Source organism: Carcharhinus amblyrhynchos, chromosome 26 (genome assembly GCF_965287045.1).
Source record: "Carcharhinus amblyrhynchos chromosome 26, sCarAmb.v2.hapA, whole genome shotgun sequence".
Classification (NCBI taxonomy): Eukaryota; Metazoa; Chordata; class Chondrichthyes; order Carcharhiniformes; family Carcharhinidae; genus Carcharhinus; species Carcharhinus amblyrhynchos.
Window position 1 is genome coordinate 35250234 of NC_137349.1, and position 24816 is coordinate 35275049.

Below are 24816 nucleotides of genomic sequence, written 5' to 3' on the forward strand. Positions count from 1 at the left end.
AACGCAGTAAGAACTCTCACAACGCCAGGTTAAAGTCCAACAGGTTTATTTGGTAATAAATGCCACTAGCTTTCGGAACACTACCCCTTCGTCAGGCGAGTAACAAAGGAGCAGCGTTCGAAAAGCTAGTGGCGTTTATTACCAAATAAACCTGTTGGACTTTAACCTGGCGTTGTGAGACTTCTTACTGAGTGTTGGAGGCAGGAAAAAAACCTCCAGGGCCAAGGGCCAGCAGAGTTGGCAACCCGAATAGGAGTGGATCAACAGTTAATAAAACAAAAGGGTACAAATGGAATGAGCAGCTAGTGCGCGATGAGATTTTCCTGTATTCCTTGAAGGAACCAGCTTGGTTGGTAGATTTTTATTGTTTCACTGCACTTCTAAAAGATTAATGATCAATAAAACAGTACTTCATTATTGATTCTGGGAAGTACACCACCACACTGCTGATAGAAGGTAGGATGAAGCCAGGGCCCAGTGTGTGTGCTATGGCCCGAGAGAAAAACACAACTGAAGGGAGCAGTCTGTAATTATTATTTAGCGATTCTTTTCAAGGTTAGTTTTTTATTTCAATCACAGAATCCTACAGTACAGAAGGAGGCCATTCAGCCCATCGAGCCTGCACCAACAACAATCCCACTCAGGCCATACCCCTACAGCCCCACATATTTACCCCAGCTCGTTCCCCTGACGCTAAGGGGCAATTTAGCACGGCCAATCCACCTAACCCGCACATCTTTGGAGGGTGGGAGGAAACCGGAGCACCCGGAGGAAACCCACGCTGACACGAGGAGAATGTGCAGACTCTGCACAGTGATCCAAGCCGGGAATTGAACCCTGGTCTCTGGCACTGAGAGGCAGTAGTGCTAACCACTGTGCTACTGTGCCACCTTTTGGTATCTATTTCACCAATTCTGGGCAGTGCTCACCTGTGCCACAAATTATTTAGCAATCTTTAGAGTCGTAGAGTTTTACAACACAGAAAGAGGCCCTTCAGCCCATTGTGTCTACACCAGCCATCCAACACCTATCTATTCTAATCCCACTTTTCCAGCACTTGGTCCGTAGCCCTGTATGCTATGGCTTTTCAAGTGCTCATCTAAACATGGCGAGGGATCTCTCCACCCCCCCCGCCCCCAACTCTTTCAGGCAGCGAGTTCACACCATCCTCTGTGTAAGAAGGTTTTCCTCAGATCCCCTCTAAATTTTTTTGTCCATCATCCTAAATCTCTGCCCCCTAGTTATTGACCCCTTGACTAAGGAGAAAATATTCATTCCTGTCTAGGACGTTTGGGGCAGCGCAGTGACACAGTCGTTAGCACTGCTGTCTCACTTCGCCAGGAACCCGGGTTCAGTTCCGGCCTCGGGTCGTTCTCTGTGTGGAGTTCGCACATCCTCCCCATGTCTGCTTGGGTTTCCTCTGGGCGCTCCAGCTTCCTCCCCACGGTCCAGTGTTATGCGGGTTAGGCTGATTGGCCGTGCTAAATTGCCCCTTAGTGTCAGGGGGATTAGCTAGGGTAAATATGTGGGGTTACGGGGATGGGGGCTTGGGTGGGATTGTGGTCGGCGTAGACTTGATGGGCTGAACGGCCTCCTTCTGCACTGTAGGGATTCCCTGATCTATTTTGTACACGTCAATCAGGTACCACCCCAGCCTGCTCTGTTCTAAGGAAAAAATTAGATTGGATTAACCCATGTTTGACTTGTGACTAGCGTCCAGTCTGAAATATGGAATATCCAAAGTGAACTTTGCAAATTGATGTGACGTGCAGTGGAAGCTCTTATCCACATTGATGCGGGAGCAGGAGTGGGCACCTTGGCCCCTCGAGCCTGCTCCATCATTCGATAAGATCATGGGGGTTTTGACCTGCCTGCCTCCCCCACCCCCTGTGTATAACACTCGTCTCCCTTTGTCGCTCAAAAGTCTGCCTGACGCAGCCTTGAATATATTCAATGGTTGCGCCTGCTCTCTGGGGTAGAAGGTTCCAAATACTAGCTGCCCTCCAAGAGAAGAAATTCCTCCTTCAGCTTAAGTGGGAGACCCTTAATTTTCTCGTTCCAGATTCCCTCCCCAACCCCCCCCAAAACAAGGGAGGAATTTGCAGCCATGTATCTCCAGATTATGGAGCTCACTAGCACTCTGAGCTCAGGAAAGGAGACAGATTCAACAGAACTAACGGGCTTGTGTACTATTATTCATGAAGGGTAGGAGTTGAGGCACAGACAGCAGAGGTTGTGCAGTGCGGCAGAGTGTGGTCACAAGGCTTTGTCCCAGGGACATTCTAACAGCTATTGGTACTGCATTTTAAACAGTGACCGAGAGGCTCGCAATCAGTCCAGGTTTCAGTGCTTAGCTGCTCTCTGTGCTTACACTCGCTGAATTCCCTCAGTAACAAAATATCCTGGTTAATAACCTGTGGAGATGCTTCAGAGCTGCAAACAAGCGTGGAGTTGGGCTGACTGCAACCTGCACCTCGTGACAAATTGGCTCCGATCCGAGAGACGGGGGTGGGGGAGAGTGAGAGGAGAACGTGGAGTTAGCATAATGAGGCAATTCTCCAGGCTAATACTCCGAACGGAGACCCTTTCCCACTGGCCGTGAGTTTGTGACACGTGGCCATTGTTGGCAAGGCTCTCTCTCTCTCTCGCTCTGTAATTTGCTGATGGTAAAAATAGTTGGAACCCTTTCGATTGTTGGGGTGGGTGGGGGAGCCTGGAACTGGAGCTGTGATATCTCAGTGTAGGAGTGTTTGATTGGGATAGTGTTGCAGGGCAATGTTCCAGCACAGCGCTTCGCTAGACGCAAGCATGTGTGGGAGGAAAGGTAATTACACTACAAGTTCAATTATCTTCCAGTCGCTCAGCCCTGCCGGGGTTGAGCCGCACCAATTTAGGAGCGTCGCCAGAGTTCTGCCTTTGAAATTTCTCTCCTTGCCATTTTATTGGAAGTGTTGTTTCACAAAGAATGTACAGCGGGGGAACAGACTCATTTATGTGCCATTGGAGTCTCCCTTACCCCTCTTCACTTCACCTTATCTACATGTCCTGCTATCCCTTTCTCCCTTATGTACCTGTCCAGCTACTCCTTAAATGCATCTGTGCTACTCACCTTAGCTTTGCCTTGTGGTAGTGAGTAAGAACCACAGAATAGCTACGGTGCAGAAGGAACTCATTCAGCCCTACAGCCTGCATGATAACAATCCCACCCAAGCCCTATCCCTTTACGGGAATAGGACCTGGGTGGGATTGTTGTCTGTGTCTCTTGTCTGTGCCTCAACTCCTACCCTTCTTAAATAATAGTGCACAACCTGTTCGTTATGTTGAATCTGTCTCCTTTCCTGTACTGTGAGTGCCAGACACCCGTGAGCCCCAAAATCTGGGGATACTGACTCTCGGCGGCACTGTAGCACAGTGGTTAGCACTGTTGCTTCACAGCTCCAGGGTCCCGGCTCGGGTCACTGTCTGTGTGGAGTTTGCACATTCTCCTCGTGTCTGCGTGGGTTTCCTCCGGGTACTCCAGTTTCCTCCCACAGTCCGAAGATGTGCGGGTTAGGTTGATGGGCCATGCTTAAAAAAAATTGCCCCTTAGTGCCCTAAGATGCTTAGGTTAGAGGGATTAGCGGGTGATAATATATGGGGATAGGGCCTGGGTGGGATTGTGGTCAATGCAAACTCGATGGGGCGAAGGGCCTTTTATTGCACTGTAGGGTTCTATGCATCTTTAATCCCCCTGACACTGAGGGGCAATTTAGCATGGCTAACCAATGTAACCTGCACATTTTTAGACTGTGGGAGGAAACCGGAGCACCCTGAGGAAACCCACACAGACACGGGGAGAATGTGCAGACTCCATAGCGACAGTGACCCAAACCGGGAGTCAAACCCGGATCCCTGGCGCTGTGAGGCAGCAGTGCCAACCACTGTGCCGCCCTGTGTTACTTCTGCACCAATTAAGCCTCCTTCTCTGAAAGGCATTTGCTAAGCATTTGTTTGATAACTTTTAGATATTTCCAGATGTCTGGCCTGAACTCGGGCTGGAAGCCCAGGTACTGTTGGATCAGGAGGATGTGCAGCTGAATGTTGAGACAGATTTTGTAGGCACGGTGTGATCCATTATTCCTTTAACACCTTCTCTCTGCTCCTGGCTGACAGGCATCGCAGGCAGTGACTACATTAATGCGAACTACATCGATGGCTACCGAAAGCAGAATGCGTACATCGCCACTCAGGGGCCGCTCCCCGAGACTTTCGGGGACTTCTGGAGGATGGTCTGGGAGCAGAGGAGTGCAACCATCGTCATGATGACAAAATTAGAGGAAAAGTCTCGGGTAGGGCGGATTTTCCTGATTCTCCCAGCACAATTTTAAATTTTTAAAAAATGTAGAAGAGACATTAGAAGTGATTGCAGAAGGATTTGTATTTCAATAGGGCCTTCCATGGTCTCTGGAGATCAGAAAGTGCTTTATGGTCAATGACGTAGTTTTGAAAGTATTGTCACCGTTGTAATGTAGGAAGTGAGGCAAAAGGGAAATCCTATCCGATTACCCTAATTCAGTTCTTCGATAAAGAAACAGATGCTTGACGAATTAACTTTAGTGGATGTTGTGTCCCTGTTTCTGTCTCCCTGTTTCCGTCTCTGTGTTTCTGTCATTTTGAGTCTCTCTGTGTCCCCCTGTTTCCGTCCCCCTATTTCCATCCACCTGTTTCCGTCCCCCTGAATCTCTCTGCGTCCCCCTATTTGTGTCCCCCTGAGTCTCTCTGCGTCTCCCTATTTGTGTCCCCCTGAGTCTCTCTGAGTCCCCCTATTTGCGTTCCCATTTCCGTCTCCCTCTTTCTGTCACTCTAAGTCTCTCTGTGTCCTCCAGTTTCAGTTTCCCTGTTTCTAAGCGTAAGATGGTGTGGATGTGTCGGCGTTGGACTGGGGTAAACACAGGAGTTGTTGGATCGACCCTTCAGCCCCTCAAGCCGCCCAATACAATTATGACTGATCATTGCCCTCAGAGTCACTTTCCTACCCACTCTCATTGATTCTCTGAGATCAGAGTCTGTTTATCCCAGCCTTCAGTTAACAATGAAGTACCCACATCCCTCTGGATGGACAATACCAAACCCACAACCATTTGTGTGAAAGGGCAGCACGGTGGCACAGTGGTTATCACTGCTGCCTCTCAACACCAGGGACCCGGGTATGATTCTGGCCTTGGGTCACTGTCTGTGTGGAGTTTGCCCGTGTCTGTGGGTATTTCCTTCGGGTGCTCCGGTTTCCTCCCACAGTCCCAAAGATATGCAAGTTAGGTTGATTGGCCACACTAAGTTGCCCCTTAGTGTCCAAAGATGTGTAGGTTTGGTGAATTAGCAAGGTACAGGCGAGGGATTACAGGGATAGGACTGGGGCTGGGGCTGGATCTGGATAGCATTCTTTGTCAGAGAGTTGGTGCAGACCTAATGGGCTGAATGGCCTCTTCTGCATAAAGGGATTGTATGGTTCTGTGGAAATAATTTCTCCTCCTCTTTGTCCGAAATGACTGACCCCCCCGCTTCTCCCCGGTATGCATGATTTCAATCATTTTGGACTTGTTACACATGATTCATGCTTGACAAATACAAAATAATTGAAATCTTAGAAGAGTTTTAAAATCCGTGCCCAAAGATTTAAAAATTATGGAGAAGTGAACAGAAGTATGATTGGTCAGTGCTCACCGCGTGATTGGCTGGGAAAAGCCCGACTTGGCCGTGGTGTTGCCCCTGTCACCAGCCCCCCTCGACAATCATCTCGACGTTTGTGATGGTGTCATCGGGATCTGAAGAGATGCCCCTGTGTTCCGGACTCCCTGCGCAACTTTCACACCCGCTGCCAGGTCACAACGCCACGTCACAGAGTGACCACCCGGTACCCACTGCAAAAGCGATGCATTCCTGCTGGAACGCTTTGAGACGTTTCGGAGCGACGCACTCCACTTCTGTCTAAATGCAAGCTCTGAAAGACTCTGTAAGTGGAACCACACCACTTCATCTGCTCCGTGTTGGCTTGATTACTATGGATTACAGTGCCTGGCCTTGACATAAATAAGGCTTCAATTGACAGACTGACTGCTGGTACATTACCCAGGCTGGAGCTGTTGAAAGACAGAGACCCTGCCTGTAGCAATAGCACCCTCTCCCCATTGAAAGCTGCACGTGCAGCCAAGCTGCTGAGCGAGCCCACTTTTTATCTCGAGTCATGTCCCTCCAGCGCGGACACCTTGTGCACTGTGAGAGCGATGGGAGCTGTTTGGTGCCCCTGTTTCTTCCTGAAGCAGCCCCACGATGTGGTGCGACAGCCCTGTAATATCAGAAATAAAGGCCAAACGCTGGGACTGCACGGCAGAGCTGTCTGTCTGAAAGAGGAAAAGCAACTCAGTGTTTCGCATCAGACCGGGGCGGGGTGGGGGGGGGGTCCCCACTCGAAAGGTTGATCTGTCCCTTCTCTCCGCAGATCTTGGTGCCCCTGCTCTGTGTCTGTGCTGTGTCGGTCTTCATTTCACATTTCCAGCACTTGGGGGAATTATTTTTCAGCACTTTCATTGAATTGTTGGTTCGATGAGGATGAGGAAGGCTCGTCCACGACTGGGTGGTTCACCATCCGAAATGGACCTCAGAAAGAGGCTCTTCGAAGTTTATTCATTCGTGTCGCAAGTAGACGTACATTAACACTGCAATGAAGTTACAAATCCCCGAGTGACCGCACCCTGGCACCTGTTTGGGTACACTGAGGGAGAATTTAGCACGGATCATGCACCTAACCAGCACATCTTTCAGACTGTGAGGGAAACTGGACAATCCAGGGGAAACACCTGCGCCAGCTCGCCAAGCGAGCATCATGACTTTGTGGCATTTCCCTGCCTTTTTCTCTGTGTCCCACAGTATCACAGAAGCTGAACTCTATCGGGGCGGGACAAGGGTTAGCAGTGCTGTCTCACAGCGCCAGGGACGCGGGTTCAATTCCCAGCTTGGGTCGCTGTCTGTATGGAGTTTGCACATTCTCCCTGTGTCTGCATGGGTTTCCTCCAGTTTCCTCCCACGACCCAAAAGACGTGCTGGTTAGATGCATTGGCCATGCTAAGTTCTCCCTCAGTGTACCCAAACAGGCACTGGAGTGTGGCGGGTGGAGGATTTTCACAGTAACTTCATTGCAGTGTTAATGTAAGCCTACTTGAGTCTCGAATAAATAAACTTTAAACTATCCTGCTAATAAGGAAAGGTTTTTCGCTTCTTCAACTATATGCATCAGTCTGGCCTACAGTGAAAATAATCTTTCTCCTGAAATTTGCATTTTAGTTGAACTTGTACATTTTTTTTTATTATCACAGTGTAACACAAGACAGAACTGAAATGAAACTGTCTTATCTAATTTAGTTTTATAACGCTGACAATGCTATCCCGTGGTACTCTGTGTACTGGGATATACACCACTCTGGGTCTGTGCTGGTACCACTGGAATAGTGGATGTTTTTGCCCTTTCACCAGCCATTGTCTGCTGAAACCCTCAGTCATGCTGACCTCAACCTTTCCTGAGATGTGGGTGTCACTGGCTAGACCAGAATCTGTTGCCCATCCCTAACTGCCCTTGTGAAGCGAGTTGCCTTCTCGAACCACTGAAGCACATGTGGTGTAGGTACATTTACAGTGCTGGTAAGGAGGAAGTTCCAAAATTTTGCCCCAGCAACAGTGAAGAAATAGCAATATATTTCCAATGCAGGATGGTGAGTGTCTTGGAGGGGAATTTACAGATGGTGGGATTCCAGGTTTCTGCTGCCCTTCTTTGAAATGGTGGAGGTTGCCTTGGTGAGATGTTGATCTCTTTAGATCGTACACACCACTGCCACTGTGAGCCTGTGACGGAGGGAATGAACATTTAAGGTGGTGGATGGGGTTCCAATCAAGCAGGTTGCTTTGTCCTGGATGGTAATGAGTGTTGTTGGAGCTGCACTAACCCAGGCGAGGGGAGAGCATTACATCTTAGTTTACACCTAACTTGTACACCGTATATGGTGGACAGGCTTTGGGAAGACAGGAGATGAGTTACTCACCGCAGGATTCCCAGCCTCCGACCTGCTGTTATAGCCACAGTACTTACATGACTGGTGCAGTTCAGTTTCTGTTCAATGGTGACTCCCCCAAGAATGGAATATTCAGTAATGATAATGCCATTGAATGTCATGGGGAGCTGATGTTTGAGATGGTTGTTGCCTGGCGCTTAAGTGATATGAATGTACCCTGCCACTTAGCAGCCCGAGACTCGCTGCAGATGGATACGATCTGCTTCAAACTGGTTATCCATCGTTCTCCGCTAACTTCATATCATATAAAATTCTGCCATATGCATCCCACCTGAAACCGTGCACCTGCGCTCACTGACCTACACCTTCCTGATCCACCACCCCTCAAATATAAAATCCTCATCCTCATGTTCACATGTACCTTCCAGACCTTGTCCTCACTATCTCTGCAACCTCCTCTAGCTCGACAAGTCTCAAAATCCTGCAATCCTCCAATCTGGTTGTTACCTCTTCACACATTTCTCCAAGTCCGGATTTCTTTACTGCAAACTGCTTGCACCTTTCTGTACAGGTATCTGTGACTAATGCCTGCTTCTGGTGTCTATAGCCAGTTGCCTCACCCTGCCACCTGCAACTCCTCCAGTTATTGTTGTCTTGTATCTTTGTGCAGGTGAAGTGTGACCAATACTGGCCTGGCCGAGGAACAGAGACCTACGGAATGATACAGGTGACCCTGCTGGACACCATCGAGTTGGCCACCTTCTGCGTTCGAAATTTCTGTCTTCACAAGGTAACTACCTTCTCAAATTCAGTTAACTTATTCCAGACCAGCTGTGAGACATTGTGAACTGAGGCTGAAAGTACAAGACTGCGAGGGAGATGAGACGATGAAAGATTGGGAGAGATATGTGAACAGTTAAATACTGCCGTTAGATAAGGCAAGCCGATGTTAGTTTAAAGTTTGTTTATTAGTGTCACAAGTAGGCTTACATTAACACTGCAATGAAGTTACTGTGAAAATCACTGTGGCCATTTGCTACAAATAAACCTGTTGGACTTTAACCTGGGGTTGTGAGACTTCTTACTGTACTCTCCCTGGCAACAGGCTGAGATTAAGTCAGTCTCTTTGTAACCGTGGTGTCACAGGTGACCCTGAGGTGAGTTTCTGAACTCAAATTCAAGCCATTTCTAGGACCCTGTTCTATTTCGATCTCCGTAACGTCACCCGGCTCTCAGCTTATCCACTGCTGAGATCTTCATTCATGCCTTTGTTACCTCTAGGCCTGACTCCTGATTGGTCTCCCACATTTTGTCCTCCGTCAGTTGAGGTCATCTGAAGCTTTGCTGCCTGTGTTTGAACCCACAGCAAGTCCCATTTCCCTGTTCACCCTCGTTAACCGATGTCGGCTCCCAGTCAAGCAACATCTAGCTTTTAAAATTCTCAGTGTTTCTTTAATCTTCCCATAGCCTCACCACTCCCTATCGCTGTAACCTCCTGCAGCCCCACAACACTCTGGGGTATCAGTGCTCCTTTAATTCTGGTCTCTTGGGCATTGTGAAAAGTCTGACAACACCAGGTTTTAGTCCAACCTATTTATTTGATAATATACTCACAAGCTTTCGGGGTTAGCCCCTTCGTCAGGTGAATGGAGAGTTCTGGCCTCAGACACAGCATATAAAGCACAGACACTGTCTAAACTGTCTGTGCTTTATATGCTCTGTCTGAGGCCAGAACTCTCCATTCACCTGACGAAGGGGCTAACCCCGAAAGCTTGTGAGTATATTATCAAATAAATAGGTTGGACTAAAACCTGGTGTTGTCAGACTTTTCACTGTGTTTACGCCAGCCCAACGCCGGCATACCCACATCATGACTACTCTTGGGCATTCCCAGTGGTAATTGCTGCACTCTTGGTGTCTGTATTTGCAGCTGCCTGGGCCTCAACTCTGGAATTCCCTTCCAACATCTCTCTGCCTCTCTACTTGACTTCCTCCTTTAAGATGTTCCTTAAAAGCAAGTTTTTCGACCGAGCTTTTCATCATCTGACCTAATATCACCAGTGTTTTGTAATGCTCCTGTGCGCTATGGGATATTTCATTATGTGAAGGATGCTATATAAATATACATTTTTGTTGGTACCTGAGAGTGGGACAAGCTCTATATTGATGATGGGGAAACGGGTATCTGAGTGACAGAGACTGAGAGTGATGGGGAAACGGGTATCTGAGTGGCAGAGACTGTGAGTGAGGGGGAAACGGGTATCTGAGTGGCAGAGACTGTGAGTGAGGGGGAAACGGGTGAGTGACAGAGACTGTGAGTGAGGGGGAAACGGGTATCTGAGTGACAGAGACTGTGAGTGATGGGGAAACGGGTGAGTGACAGAGACTGCGAGTGATGGGGAAACGGGTATCTGACTGGCAGAGACTGAGTGAGGGGGAAACGGGTGAGTGACAGAGACTGTGAGTGAGGGGGAAACGGGTATCTGAGTGACAGAGACTGTGAGTGAGGGGGAAACGGGTATCTGAGTGACAGAGACTGCGAGTGATGGGGAAACGGGTATCTGAGTGGCAGAGACTGTGAGTGATGGGGAAACGGGTATCTGAGTGACAGAGACTGAGAGTGATGGGGAAACGGGTATCTGAGTGACAGAGACTGTGAGTGAGGGGGAAACGGGTATCTGAGTGGCAGAGACTGTGAGTGAGGGGGAAACGGGTATCTGAGTGGCAGAGACTGAGAGTGGTGGGGAAACGGGTGAGTGACAGAGACTGTGAGTGAGGGGGAAACGGGTATCTGAGTGGCAGAGGCTGTGAGTGATGGGGAAACGGGTATTTGAGTGACAGAGACTGTGAGTGAGGGGGAAACCGGTGAGTGACAGAGGCTGTGAGTGAGGGGGAAACGAGTATCTGACTGGCAGAGACTGTGAGTGAGGGGGAAACGGGTATCTGAGTGGCAGAGACTGTGAGTGAGGGGGAAACGGGTATCTGAGTGACAGAGACTGTGAGTGAGGGGGAAACGGGTATCTGAGTGACAGAGACTGTGAGTGATGGGGAAACGGGTATTTGAGTGACAGAGACTGTGAGTGATGGGGAAACGGGTATTTGAGTGACAGAGACTGTGAGTGAGGGGGAAACGGGTATCTGAGTGGCAGAGGCTGTGAGTGAGGGGGAAACGGGTATCTGAGTGGCAGAGACTGTGAGTGATGGGGAAACGGGTGAGTGACAGAGACTGTGAGTGATGGGGAAACGGGTATTTGAGTGACAGAGACTGTGAGTGAGGGGGAAACGGGTGAGTGACAGAGACTGTGAGTGAGGGGGAAACGGGTGAGTGCCAGAGGCTGTGAGTGAGGGGGAAACGGGAATCTGAGTAGCAGAGACTGTGAGGGGGAAACGAGTATCTGAGTGACAGAGACTGTGAGTGATGGGGAAACGAGTATCTGAGTGCCAGACGCTGTGAGTGATGGGGAAACGGGTGAGTGACAGAGACTGTGAGTGAGGGGGAAACGGGTGAGTGCCAGAGGCTGTGAGTGAGGGGGAAACGGGTGAGTGCCAGAGACTGTGAGTGAGGGGGAAACGGGTGAGTGACAGAGACTGTGAGTGAGGGGGAAACGGGTGAGTGCCAGAGACTGTGAGTGAGGGGGAAACGAGTATCTGACTGGCAGAGACTGTGAGTGAGGGGGAAACGGGTATCTGAGTGGCAGAGACTGTGAGTGAGGGGGAAACGGGTATCTGAGTGACAGAGACTGTGAGTGATGGGGAAACGGGTATCTGAGTGACAGAGACTGTGAGTGATGGGGAAACGAGTATCTGAGTGACAGAGGCTGTGAGTGAGGGGGAAACGGGTATCTGAGTGGCAGAGACTGTGAGTGAGGGGGAAACGGGTATCTGAGTGGCAGAGACTGAGAGTGAGGGGGAAACGGGTGAGTGACAGAGACTGTGAGTGAGGGGGAAACGGGTATCTGAGTGACAGAGACTGTGAGTGAGGGGGAAACAGGTGAGTGACAGAGACTGTGAGTGATGGGGAAACGGGTATCTGAGTGACAGAGACTGTGAGTGAGGGGGAAACAGGTGAGTGACAGAGACTGTGAGTGATGGGGAAACGGGTATCTGAGTGACAGAGACTGTGAGTGAGGGGGAAACAGGTGAGTGACAGAGACTGTGAGTGATGGGGAAACGGGTATCTGAGTGACAGAGACTGTGAGTGATGGGGAAACGAGTATCTGAGTGACAGAGGCTGTGAGTGAGGGGGAAACGGGTATCTGAGTGGCAGAGACTGTGAGTGAGGGGGAAACGGGTATCTGAGTGGCAGAGACTGAGAGTGAGGGGGAAACGGGTGAGTGACAGAGACTGTGAGTGAGGGGGAAACGGGTATCTGAGTGACAGAGACTGTGAGTGAGGGGGAAACAGGTGAGTGACAGAGACTGTGAGTGATGGGGAAACGGGTATCTGAGTGACAGAGACTGTGAGTGAGGGGGAAACAGGTGAGTGACAGAGACTGTGAGTGATGGGGAAACGGGTATCTGAGTGGCAGAGACTGAGTGAGGGGGAAGCGGGTATCTGAGTAGCAGAGACTGTGAGTGAGGGGGAAACGGGAATCTGAGTGGCAGAGACTGTGAGTGAGGGGGAAACGGGTATCTGAGTGGCAGAGACTGTGAGTGAGGGGGAAACGGGTATCTGAGTGGCAGAGACTGTGAGTGAGGGGGAAACGGGTATCTGAGTGGCAGAGACTGAGAGTGAGGGGGAAACGGGTATCTGAGTGACAGAGACTGTGAGTGAGGGGGAAACGGGTGAGTGACAGAGACTGTGAGTGATGGGGAAACGGGTATCTGAGTGGCAGAGACTGAGTGAGGGGGAAACGGGAATCTGAGTGGCAGAGACTGTGAGTGAGGGGGAAATGGGTATCTGAGTGGCAGAGGCTGTGAGTGAGGGGGAAACGGGTATCTGAGTGGCAGAGACTGTGAGTGAGGGGGTAACGGGTATCTGAGTGGCAGAGACTGAGAGTGAGGGGGAAACGGGTATCTGAGTGCCAGAGGCTGTGAGTGAGGGGGAAACGAGTATCTGAGTGACAGAGACTGAGTGAGGGGGAAACGGGTGAGTGACAGAGACTGTGAGTGAGGGGGAAACGGGTAGGTGAGTGGCAGAGACTGTGAGTGATGGGGAAACGGGTATCTGAGTAGCAGAGACTGTGAGTGATGGGGAAACGAGTAGGTGAGTAGCAGAGACTGTGAGTGAGGGGGAAACGGGAATCTGAGTAGCAGAGACTGTGAGTGATGGGGAAACGGGAATCTGAGTAGCAGAGACTGTGAGTGAGGGGGAAACGAGTATCTGAGTGGCAGAGACTGTGAGTGATGGGGAAACGGGTATCTGAGTGACAGAGACTGTGAGTGATGGGGAAACAGGTGAGTGACAGAGACTGTGAGTGAGGGGGAAACGGGAATCTGAGTAGCAGAGACTGTGAGTGAGGGGGAAACAGGTGAGTGACAGAGACTGTGAGTGAGGGGGAAATGGGTATCTGAGTAGCAGAGACTGTGAGTGAGGGGGAAACAGGTGAGTGACAGAGACTGTGAGTGAGGGGGAAATGGGTATCTGAGTGGCAGAGACTGTGAGTGAGGGGAAACGGGTAGGTGAGTGACTGTACAGGTGATGGAAGCTATTGTCTGCAAATATGATGAACAGGAAACACCATGAAAGTCTTTCCGGCTGACCAAACTTCACACTCTTGAACTCCAGAGAGTTTAATCATACCTGATAAACAGCATTAATCTCCAATTTGGTTACCACAGAGATCCACTTAATTACCTACAACCGTGGGGATGCTGGCATGTAACAGCCTACAGATGGAAAATGTGAATCATTTCAGGAAGGCTTTAGGAGGCTAAGGACAAAAATGTTTCAAATATCATGTTCAAGTGCACATTTATAATGTATTAAGAGTTGATCACAGGAGGGCATTCAAATAGGTCTTTACTTAAGTAATTTTATCTCCTGCTAGTGTAGCACTTTTGCACTGTTTTTATCCTGCATGTGTGCTCTTCAAGGTGTTGCTGCTGGGAATATCTTTCCACTGTTTGCCTGCGTCACGTTGCTGCAGGTTGGCTATGGGGTAAAGCCCCTCTGAGCGAACTCATTTCCATCCCATTACTGCGGCACGGTGCCACAGTGGTTAGCGCTGCTGCCTCATAGCGCCAGGGATCCAGGTTCGATTCCCAGCTTGGGTCACTGTCTGTACGGAGTCTGCACATTCTCCCCATGTCTGTGTGGGTTACCTCCGGATGCTCCGATTTCCTCCTACAGTCTGAAAGTCGTGCTGGTTAGGTGTGTTGGTCATGCTAAATTTTTCCTCAGTGTACCCGAACAGGCTCTGGAGTGTGAGACTCGGTGATTTTCACAGTAACTTCATTGCAGTGTTAATGTAATAATACTTGTGACAAATAAATGAACTATAAATTTTAACTCTGACATGAACATCAGAAACAAAAGCAGGAATAGGCCTCACTACCCCTTGCACCTTCTCCACTATTCAAAAAGGTCATGACTGAACTAATTTATTCTGCAATCCCAGTATTCCTTAATTCTTTAGTGCTCTTCATTTTCTTGCTAGTTTATGCTTTGTTTATTTTCCCATCTTTATCAATTTCTCGGTCTTTGATGACCTGATCCTCAGATTTGCCAAATCAGTAAACCTTCTGATTGTGTCTTTAATTTCTCTAGTTAGCCATTGTTGGACCACATTTTGAATGGAGTATATATTCCCCAAGGGAATATTCATTGGGAATTATGATTAATACCGTCACGTGTTCACCCTTGCTTATTGACCGTCCTATCTTTTAATCTAATTTTCCAATTACTTCAGCCAACTTACCTTTTGAACCTCAGTAATTGGCTTTGTTTCAATTTAAGTTCAGTACCTTCATTTTGGACCCAACCACATCGCTCTCTCACATTTTATGATCACTCTTCCCTTGATCGCTCTATACTATAAGGTTACAGTTTAACCTTGTCCCTCAGGATTACCAATGACCCTGATTGCTGGATTTTCATTCACTAGACTAGTCATTTCTTGTATCACAGGATCATGGAATCCCAAAAGTGCAGAAGGAGGCCATTTGGCCCATTGAGTCTGAACCAACTCTCCAACAGAGCATCCCAACCAGGCCCTATTTACATAGCCCCATGTATTTACCCTGCTAATCACCCTAACCTGCACACCTTAAGACACTAAGGGCCGATTGAGCATGGCCAATCCATCTGAAGTGCACATCTTGGGAGTGCGGGCAGAAACCGGAGCACCCGGAGGAAACCCACGCAGACACAGGGGGAATGTGCAAACTCCACTCAATCACCCAAGGCCAGACTTGAACCCAGGTCCCTGGCGCTGTGAGGCAGCAGTGCTAACCACTGTGCCACCCAATCTTCCAACAGTGAGAGAGAGCGGATATTTGTCCCGGCTGAACCTAAGTTTGACTGTGCCAGCTTACTTGTGTGCCATGCAGTGTCGCTTGAGTCCATTGATGGAGCAGCGGCAGGAGTGTTTGAGGCAACACGCAGTGTGGAGAATGGCACAGTGGAGTCAGCCTTATGTAGTTGGTTGCCTATAAGTTACACTCATGCCCAACTTGTTCCTCTTCAATCCCACAACCTAGGGACAGGATCCCATAGTTTGGGGCACCATCAAAGTAGAGAAGATGGAACAAATCAAATGCTAAATGTTTGGTGATGCTGAGTTTTATTGTGTAGATCTCAGGGATGGGGAGAGGTCGTGTAACACTTGATTTTCGACATTTGTACAGCTGTCTGGTAGATCGAGTCTGTGACTGTGTGATGTCGCTTGATTTCAACAGAAGCAGAGGGGGATTAGCGTGGGGGAATGAAAGGGATGATGTATTTGAAGAAATCAAAGAGGACGATTTACAGCAGCATTTTCAACAGAAATATTGATAGCAGACAGCAAGACGAGAAAGATTGTGGCTGAGATGAGGTGGTTAACACTCGGCAATTAGATGGCGATTGGCTTTCTGATACCAAGTTCAGGAAAGGCACTCGAACATCACTGATAGATAACAGAGCAGTAAGTGCTCTTGTGAAGGATTGAACTAGGGACGGGCCTCCTGAAACCTTGATCAGGATTGGACTTGGTGCGAGGCAGTGAAATAGGAACATGTTTGTCATTGAATAAAAGCAAATTACTGCGGGTGCTGGAATCTGAAACCAGATGGGGAAAACGCTGGGAAATCTCAGCAGGTCTGGCAGCATCGGTACAGAGAGAAAAGAGCTGACGCTTCGAGTCCAGTCAAAGCTATAGAAAGTGAGAGATAATTAGACAATTTAAAACTCCCGGTTTGTTCACCACTTCCCCCTGCCACCCCCAATAAGATTGGCTCCTATTGTATCCTTCACCAACTGAGTGTCCGGAAGGGAACGTTCCTGAGTGTGTGGGGGGGGAAGTGAAGGGTGGGGAGTCCTTGGTGGCCAGCATCAGTCAAGCTGATTGTTATAGAGCTCGGTGGTCACTCGTAGCATCAAGTCCTGAATCTTAAAGCACAGTTCTCCAAATCCTGCCAAGACAAATCCCCCAGTGATGTCATTAGCACACTCTACCTCAGCGAAAATATTTTACATATCAGCTGAAGCATAATTATATCAGCGAGAACGGTTTGTCCTGGAACATTATGTGTCCTGTTAAGTCTCTCGTACAATTTGCATTTCGATGCCAAGGAAATTTTATTGGGTGAAATAAAAATGATGGAATTGGACGAGACCAAGCCAGAAGATGGTTCATATCAGTTATAACTTTGTGTGACTGTTTGGTTTTGAGAATCTTTACGATGAGGTTAAAAGTCCCTCGCTTCCGACTACCGCGACCAAAAGCTATTCCAAATGCATGACAGTGAAGAGCCATCTCGTATTCTTCCTCACTGAGAAGATTTGAGGGTCTTCATAAGGCAAAGGGAGGGGAATATTCTCCTAACGAAAGCAGAGATTGGAGATGAGGATCTTTCTCCTGCCATGCTGGGCTTTAACTGTTCCCAGCAACCTATGGGAGGGCGGCTGCAATAGGACAGAGACCGGTGCGTCCTTCTACCCTGTGAGCAGGTCAAGACTTGCAAAGTGGACTTTTAAAACCTTACAGCTCAAACCTCCTTGGGAGAGAATGCTTTTTTCATCAGTAACATGTGAAGCATAGAAAATAGGCCCACCACTTCCTCAGTAGCATTTGGCTTTTTCATTTAATGGTTTTGCTCAAAAGTGTATCTTGTTTCTGTTTCGCAGCCTGCCCCCTCTGTCCATCTGCTTAAGATGCCCAGGGACAGGCACCACCTCGCTGACTACCCACTTGCATCTCTCCCAAAGCGATTTTTCCGCTTCTTTGTGGTGGAGTGGCCCAAAAGAACTTGGAACACCACCCCAACTGAACAAGCGTGTGGAGTTTGCACGTTCTCCCCGTGTCTTGTGTGGGTTTCCTCCGGGTGCTCCAGTTTCATCCCACACTCCAAAGATGTATTTTCTATAAGAAGCAGATGTGCAGGTTAGATGCATTGGCTGTGCAAAATTGCCCCTCAATGTCAGTGTAATAGGTGGGGTTGTGGGGATAGGACCTGGCTGGGATTGTGGTTGGTACAGACTCAATGGGCCAAATGGCCTCCTTCTGCACTGTAAGGATTCTGTGAACCCAGTTTTGTTTTGACTTAGACAGCTTCACACTTCCATTTTTCATTAATTGACAGTGGCAGGGTGGGGGGAGGTTGCTGAGGTGATGACAGGATGATTTCATTTCTCACCACCCTCCCCTTTCGCCTTCATCAGGAGATGAGGTTTATTGCAGCATGACCCAAGATCCAGGGACAAGCTGCCCTTTAAATGTTATTGTCAAAATGTGCTCCATCTGTCTTATTGGTGTTGTACCCAGCGATGCAATGGACTGAGCAGAATAAAATGTGATTAAGATTCAATCTAGGAATCGGCTAAATAGTCTGTTCAGGGCAAGAAGAACAACATCTGCTTCTTATAGAGAATACAATTTCAGAATTATATTCCAGACTTTAACCTTCTAAGGTCTTTCTTTTCTCTGAAGAGCCCCACACCTATCGGAAAGTTAGTTACCCACTGGAATTTAGTATCAATTTCTATCTTCCACTAATGAACCTTTTCCTGTATCGAAAACCCTTACATTTTGGCACGCGCACTGCTCGTCACACATCCTGATACTTTAGCCATTATATCTCAGGCATCGTGTGGTAGCAAATAGTCTCTGACTCACCTTCAGCAACATCACAGGTCAGCTATTATAAAGAGACGTTACTGACAAGAAGTTTGGACTGCGGAACGCATTCATGATGTTTAGCTTCTGATACGGACCCACCCTTTTCAGGGGTGGCACAGTAGTTGGCACTGCTGCCTCGCAGCGCCAGGGACCCGGGTTCAATTCCCGGCTCGGGTCACTGTCTCTGTGGAGTCCGCACATCCTCCCCGTGTCTGCTTGGGTTTCCTCCGGGTGCTCCGGTTTGCTCCCACAGTCTGAAAGACGTGCTGGTTAGGTGCATTGTCCGTGCTAAATTCTCCCTCAGTGTATCTGAACAGGTGCCAGAGTTTGGGGGATTTTCACAGTAACCTCATTGCAGTGTTAATGTAAGCCTACTTGTGACTAATAAATAAACTTTTTCACTTTAAATGCATTTCTCCTTCCCACCCCTCCCCCCCAAACAAGGGGAAGAGAATCTAAACTGGCACATCCTAAAATCACTTTACGGCTTAACTGTTCCAGGAAAGATTTGGTAAATTAGTAGCTGCTTTATAATCTGTAGATCCTGTTATAGAGGGAAGCTGATATTGCCAGCGTCAAAAGAAAAACAGCACGATTTTACTGGCCTTTTTTCTTCTACACATAATTTTAACACAGTGAAGGATCGTAGACACTCGAGAAACACAAATGTTTGACAACAACATGTATTTTTTTGCACTCTTAATGTCATAAAACATTCCAAGATACTTCACAGAAATCTGATACCAAGTCTTATAGGAGACAGGTGGCCGGATATTTGGTTACAGAGGCCGGTTCTCAGGAGGAAAGTGAGGTAGAGAGATAAAGAGGTTTAGGAAGGGAATTCCAGAGCAAAAGACCCAGGCAGCTGAAGTCATGGCCATCAATGGTGGAATCAGGGGTGTTCAGGAAGCCAGACTTAGCACAGATATCTGGAAGGGTTGTGGCACTGGAGGAGATTACAGTGATAGGGAGATGGCAAAGCAAATACATTTACAATATCTACCATAAACCACAAGCAGAGGAACAGAATTGGGCCATTCGAGCCTGCTCCACCATCCAGTCATGGCTGATAAGTTTCTCAACCCCATTCTCCCATTTTTTCCCCATAACCATTGACTCCCTTACCAATCAAGAATGTATCTATCTCTGTCTTAAATATGCTTGATGACCTGGCCTCCACAGCCTTCTGTGGCAATGAGTTCCGCAGATTCACCACCCACTGGCTGAAAAACCTCCTCCCCACCTCAGTTTTAAAGGGTTGTCCCTTTACTCTGAGGCTGTGCTCTCAGATCCCAGCTTTGCCTCCTAATGGAACCATCTTCTCCACGTCCACTCTACCCCGGCCTTTCAGTATTCTGTGAGTTTCAACGAGATCCGCCGCGCCCCCCCGCTATCCTTCAAAACTCCATCAAGTACATCGAGACTCTGATATGCACTTAAATAAAATCTTAGTATTGCCTAGAAGAAATTACGCTTGGTGTTTGGCACACTTCAGTGTCAAAAGTAAAAATGAAATGACTGATTGTGATATGAAACAATGTGGCCCAAGTCTCTTGTGTTAACCTCTGTCAGGAACAGAGCTGCATTTCATAACTCACACATGTATATGTAAAAATGCAAATTCTTACAATTGATTGGCTCAGATGTCATATTCAAAAATTTGTAACATTTAAAATATTCAAAACCAGCCAGGAACTCTACACATTAAAAAAGACATTTCATAGCATAATAAAGATATTAAAGGGTAGTTGAAAGAAGCATGATTAAACCTTGTGAAAAATTGTCACCTTGGAGGACTGTAATTATTATTTTTACAGTGTGAGCTGAGTTTCTCTGCAGCTGAAATTCATACTGGGGGGTTAACCATATCTGCAATTCATACAACGCTTCAGTGAGAGCCCACACTCCCCACCCCCCCACACCCGCGCTCCCCACCCCCCCCCACACTCCCACCCACCCACACCCGCGCTCCCCACCCCCCCACCCCCCACACCCGCGCTCCCCACCCCCCACACCCGCGCTCCCCACCCCCCCACCCCCCACACCCGCGCTCCCCACCCCCCCACCCCCCACACCCCCCCAACCCCCCACCCCCCACACCCGCGCTCCCCACCCCCCACACCCGCGCTCCCCACCCCCCACCCCCCCACCCCCCACACCCGCGCTCCCCACCCCCCCCACCCCCCCACCCCCCACCCCCGCGCTCCCCACCCCCCCACCCCCCACACCCGCGCTCCCCACCCCCCCACCCCCCACACCCGCGCTCCCCACCCCCCCACCCCCCACACCCGCGCTCCCCACCCCCCCACACCCGCGCTCCCCACCCCCCCACCCCCCCACCCGCGCTCCCCACCCCCCACCCCCCCACCCGCGCTCCCCACCCCCCCCACCCCCCCACCCGCGCTCCCCACCCCCCCCACCCCCCACACCCGCGCTCCCCACCCCCCCACCCCCCACACCCGCGCTCCCCACCCCCCCACCCGGCTCCCCACCCCCCCCACCCGGCTCCCCACCCCCCCGCGCTCCCCACCCCGCGCTCCCCACCCCCCCCACCCCCCCACCCCCCACACCCGCGCTCCCCACCCCCCCACCCCCCACACCCGCGCTCCCCACCCCCCCACCCCCCACACCCGCGCTCCCCACCCCCCCACCCCCCCACCCCCCACACCCGCGCTCCCCACCCCCCCACCCCCCACACCCGCGCTCCCCACCCCCCACCCCCCCCACACCCCCCACCCGGCTCCCCACTCCCCACCCCCGCGCTCCCCACCCCCCACACCCGCGCTCCCCACCCCCCCACCCCCCCACACCCCCCACCCGGCTCCCCACTCCCCACCCCCGCGCTCCCCACCCCCCACACCCGCGCTCCCCACCCCCCCACCCCCCACACCCGCGCTCCCCACCCCCCCACCCCCCACACCCGCGCTCCCCACCCCCCCACCCCCCACACCCGCGCTCCCCACCCCCCCACCCCCCACACCCGCGCTCCCCACCCCCCACACCCGCGCTCCCCACCCCCCCACCCCCCACACCCGCGCTCCCCACCCCCCCACCCCCCACACCCGCGCTCCCCACCCCCCCACCCCCCACACCCGCGCTCCCCACCCCCCCACCCCCCACACCCGCGCTCCCCACCCCCCCACCCCCCACACCCGCGCTCCCCACCCCCCCACCCCCCACACCCGCGCTCCCCACCCCCCCACCCCCCACACCCGCGCTCCCCACCCCCCACCCCCGCGCTCCCCACCCCCCCACCCCCCACACCCGCGCTCCCCACCCCCCCACCCCCGCGCTCCCCACCCCCCCACCCCCCACACCCGCGCTCCCCACCCCCCCACCCCCCACACCCGCGCTCCCCACCCCCCCACCCCCCACACCCGCGCTCCCCACCCCCCACCCCCCACACCCGCGCTCCCCACCCCCCCACCCCCCACACCCGCGCTCCCCACCCCCCCACCCCCCACACCCGCGCTCCCCACCCCCCCACCCCCCACACCCGCGCTCCCCACCCCCCCACCCCCGCGCTCCCCACCCCCCCACACCCCACCCCCCACACCCGCGCTCCCCACCCCCGCGCTCCCCACCCCCCCGCGCCAGTATTCCCCACCCCCCCATGCCCACTCCCCGCCCCCCCCGCCCACACTCTCCAACCCCCCCGCCCGCACTCCACACCCCCCCCGCCCACACGCCTATCCCCCGCCCACATTCCCTTTCACCCGCACTTGATCCCCTTCACCCACACTTCCCATCATCCTGCCACACCCTCCCCCCACCCACACTCTCAGACACCCACTTGCACTCTCCCTCACCCACCCACACTCTCCCCTCACCCACCCACACTCTCCTCTCACCCCAGCCGCACTCTCCCCTACCCCCAAACACCTGCACCCCCTCACCCACCCACACTGCCCCACACCCGCCACCACCCTCACCCACTTGCATCCCCACCGCCTGCCCACACACGACCTGCCCATCTACGTTCCCCTTTCACCCACCCAGACTCTCCCCTAGTCCCCACCCACCTGCACCTCCCTCACCTATCTACACCCCCCTCACCTATCTGCACACCCCCCAAGCCACCCACACGCAACCCCACCCGCTCACTTCCCCGCCTCACCCACCCGCACTCCCCCGCCTCACCCACCCCTACTCCCCCGCCTCACCCACCTGCATTCACCCACCCGCCCTCTCCCTTCACCCACCCACGCACCCAAACACCCCCTCAGTGCCCATATAACCCTCTCCTGCACACAGTCCACCCCATCGCACCTCTCTACGCACACACACAAACACGCCCGCGTGCGACCTCTTTAAAAAAAAATTCAGACTTGAGGCCTTAACTTTACACAGACGGACTTAGCAGAATGATACATTGTGCATGACACGCAATAACACTGCTGCCTTAAAAACCTTGTATCTTCCGAGTTGTAGGTTGACCAGCTTGTGTATAAATAAGATCCTTGTGTCGACCATCACCTCATCTCTGTTTGGAAGTTTACCTCCCTGCCCACCATGGGATTCGGGGTGGGTGAGGGATGAACCTTGGAAGGGTCCATTGAGCTAGGGCGGGATTTTACTGTTTCGGGAGAGCGAGGCCGTAAAATTCCACCCACTGAGTTTTTTGTTTATTCTTTCGCATGAAGTCCTGAGCACTTGTTGACCATCCCTAATTATAGATGCAGAACCAGCTCCGCACAGAAAAAAAATCCAGTGACTAACATGGAAAGAGCATTCAAAACCAAGTTACTAACCTCGAATCCTGAGCTGGATTCCTTCAAGAGACAGGTAGCAAAACATTGTACCTGTGCTGCAGATCCCTCATGAACGGTGAACGATACTGAGGAATATTTATTAGTGTTGAAAAGGAGGGAAAAACCGATTGGAAGAGTGGAACTTCTCACGCTGTTTCAAGAATATATAACTTGCTAACTACCTAAAGCATTGAGGATTAATACTGTTTATGAAGCTTGTTGTTGTTCTCCACAACCCATCTATCCATAACCCTACAAAGACTCTCCCAAATCCGGAAAATACACGTGGATTTGAGTGCCTTATGTATATGACGTTCCCATAACACGGGTAAACCTCTTTTTTTTGTATAGAATGGTTCCAGTGAGAAGCGCGAGGTTCGCCAGTTCCAGTTCACAGCATGGCCCGACCATGGAGTTCCAGAGTATCCGACCCCTTTCCTCGCTTTCCTAAGGAGAGTGAAGACCTGCAATCCCCCCGATGCTGGACCAGTGGTGGTGCACTGCAGGTAGGACCACTGGCTTCCATTGGAAACCACTCTCCATTTTATGCTTCCAGCCCTTACACGTCAGAACTGGTGACAATTAAATCATTGCTTCGAATACCGTGAGTGTGGTCCAGTAGCTGAGTGTTGGGTTTTTCAACCAAAGCTCTCCCTGCACCAAATCCCTTTTTGTTCTTTCGACCAAAGGCCTAACTTGAAAATGTTTTTATATTCATTCCCGGGACATGGGTGTCGCTGGCTGGCCAGCATATGTTGAGAGTCACACTGCAGTGGCTCTGAAGTCATTTGTAGGCCAAACCGGGTAAGGATGGCAGATTTCCTTCCCTAAAGGGCAGAACCAGATGGGTTTTTCCAACAATCGACCAATGGTTTCGTGGCCACTGAGTAGACTCTTAATCCCAGATTTTTTTTTATTGAATTCAAATTCCGCCAGCTGCCATGGCAGGATTCGAACCAGGGTCCTCAGAACATTAGCTGGATTCATAGGCTAGCGATAATATCACTAAGCGCTCACTGCCCCCATGGCCTGGAGCAGATGTAAATGGGTACCAGTATAGCTGGGAAGTCAGTATGAGCCCTGTGTTAGAATTGTCTATTCCTGGTTAGGGGCTACTGAAGGAGAACAGACAACCTCATAGCCATCCCCTAATGATGGATAGCCCCAGCCAATGAGGTTAGACATAGCACCCTTAACCAACTCTTGATTAAGTATTGACCACACTCAGCACCAAGATACAACTACGTTTTTTTCAAATGAAAGATGTGTTGGAAAATTTAACATTTGTTCTTGAGCGTGATCACCATACAGATAAAATTCCAAACGCGTCTTACTCTGCCCCTGTCTCATTCCAGCGTCCCAGATCTGCCGTCATCTTGGCCACTTGGACTGGGGTTGACAATCTTTCCTATCTAAATAAATATGTATATAAACCTGTGTCTCGTTCTTGGCTGTAGGATAACTGTGTTCTGGCGCGCTTATTCTGATCTTTTGTCAATTACCACAGAAACCAGCCCAAACTACACACTACTAAATCCAACCTGCATTACTGCACTTTCTAAGCGCAGAACAAAAGTTCTTTTTTTTTAAAGACAAAATAGATTTGCTCCATTTCCCTGGCCCAATGGTTACTTGGTGAGAATTGAGCCTTTGTTACAGGCCTGTCAATTCTTATTTATTAGGAACAATGCTCATTTTAGATTAAATATCATAAAGAATCCCTAAAGTACAGAAGGTAGCCATTCGGCCTATTATATCTGCACCGACC

General features: G+C 50.7%; 1 protein-coding gene across 9 annotated transcripts in view; it reads left to right on the top strand.

Annotated features, from left to right (window-relative positions):
- Nucleotides 1-24816, top strand: part of LOC145358780 (receptor-type tyrosine-protein phosphatase delta-like) — a 517644-nt gene that overhangs the window by 440862 nt on the left and 51966 nt on the right. For all 9 annotated transcript variants that reach the window (XR_013889502.1, XM_080213067.1, XM_080213059.1 and 6 more), the window contains 3 exons: nucleotides 4153-4328; nucleotides 8710-8829; nucleotides 23400-23554. Coding sequence is in view for 8 of the 9 variants with exons in the window: in XM_080213067.1 (XP_080069193.1) it covers nucleotides 4153-4328; nucleotides 8710-8829; nucleotides 23400-23554 (451 nt within the window). In the remaining variant the exon portion in view is untranslated. The remainder of the gene's footprint in view (nucleotides 1-4152; nucleotides 4329-8709; nucleotides 8830-23399; nucleotides 23555-24816) is intronic.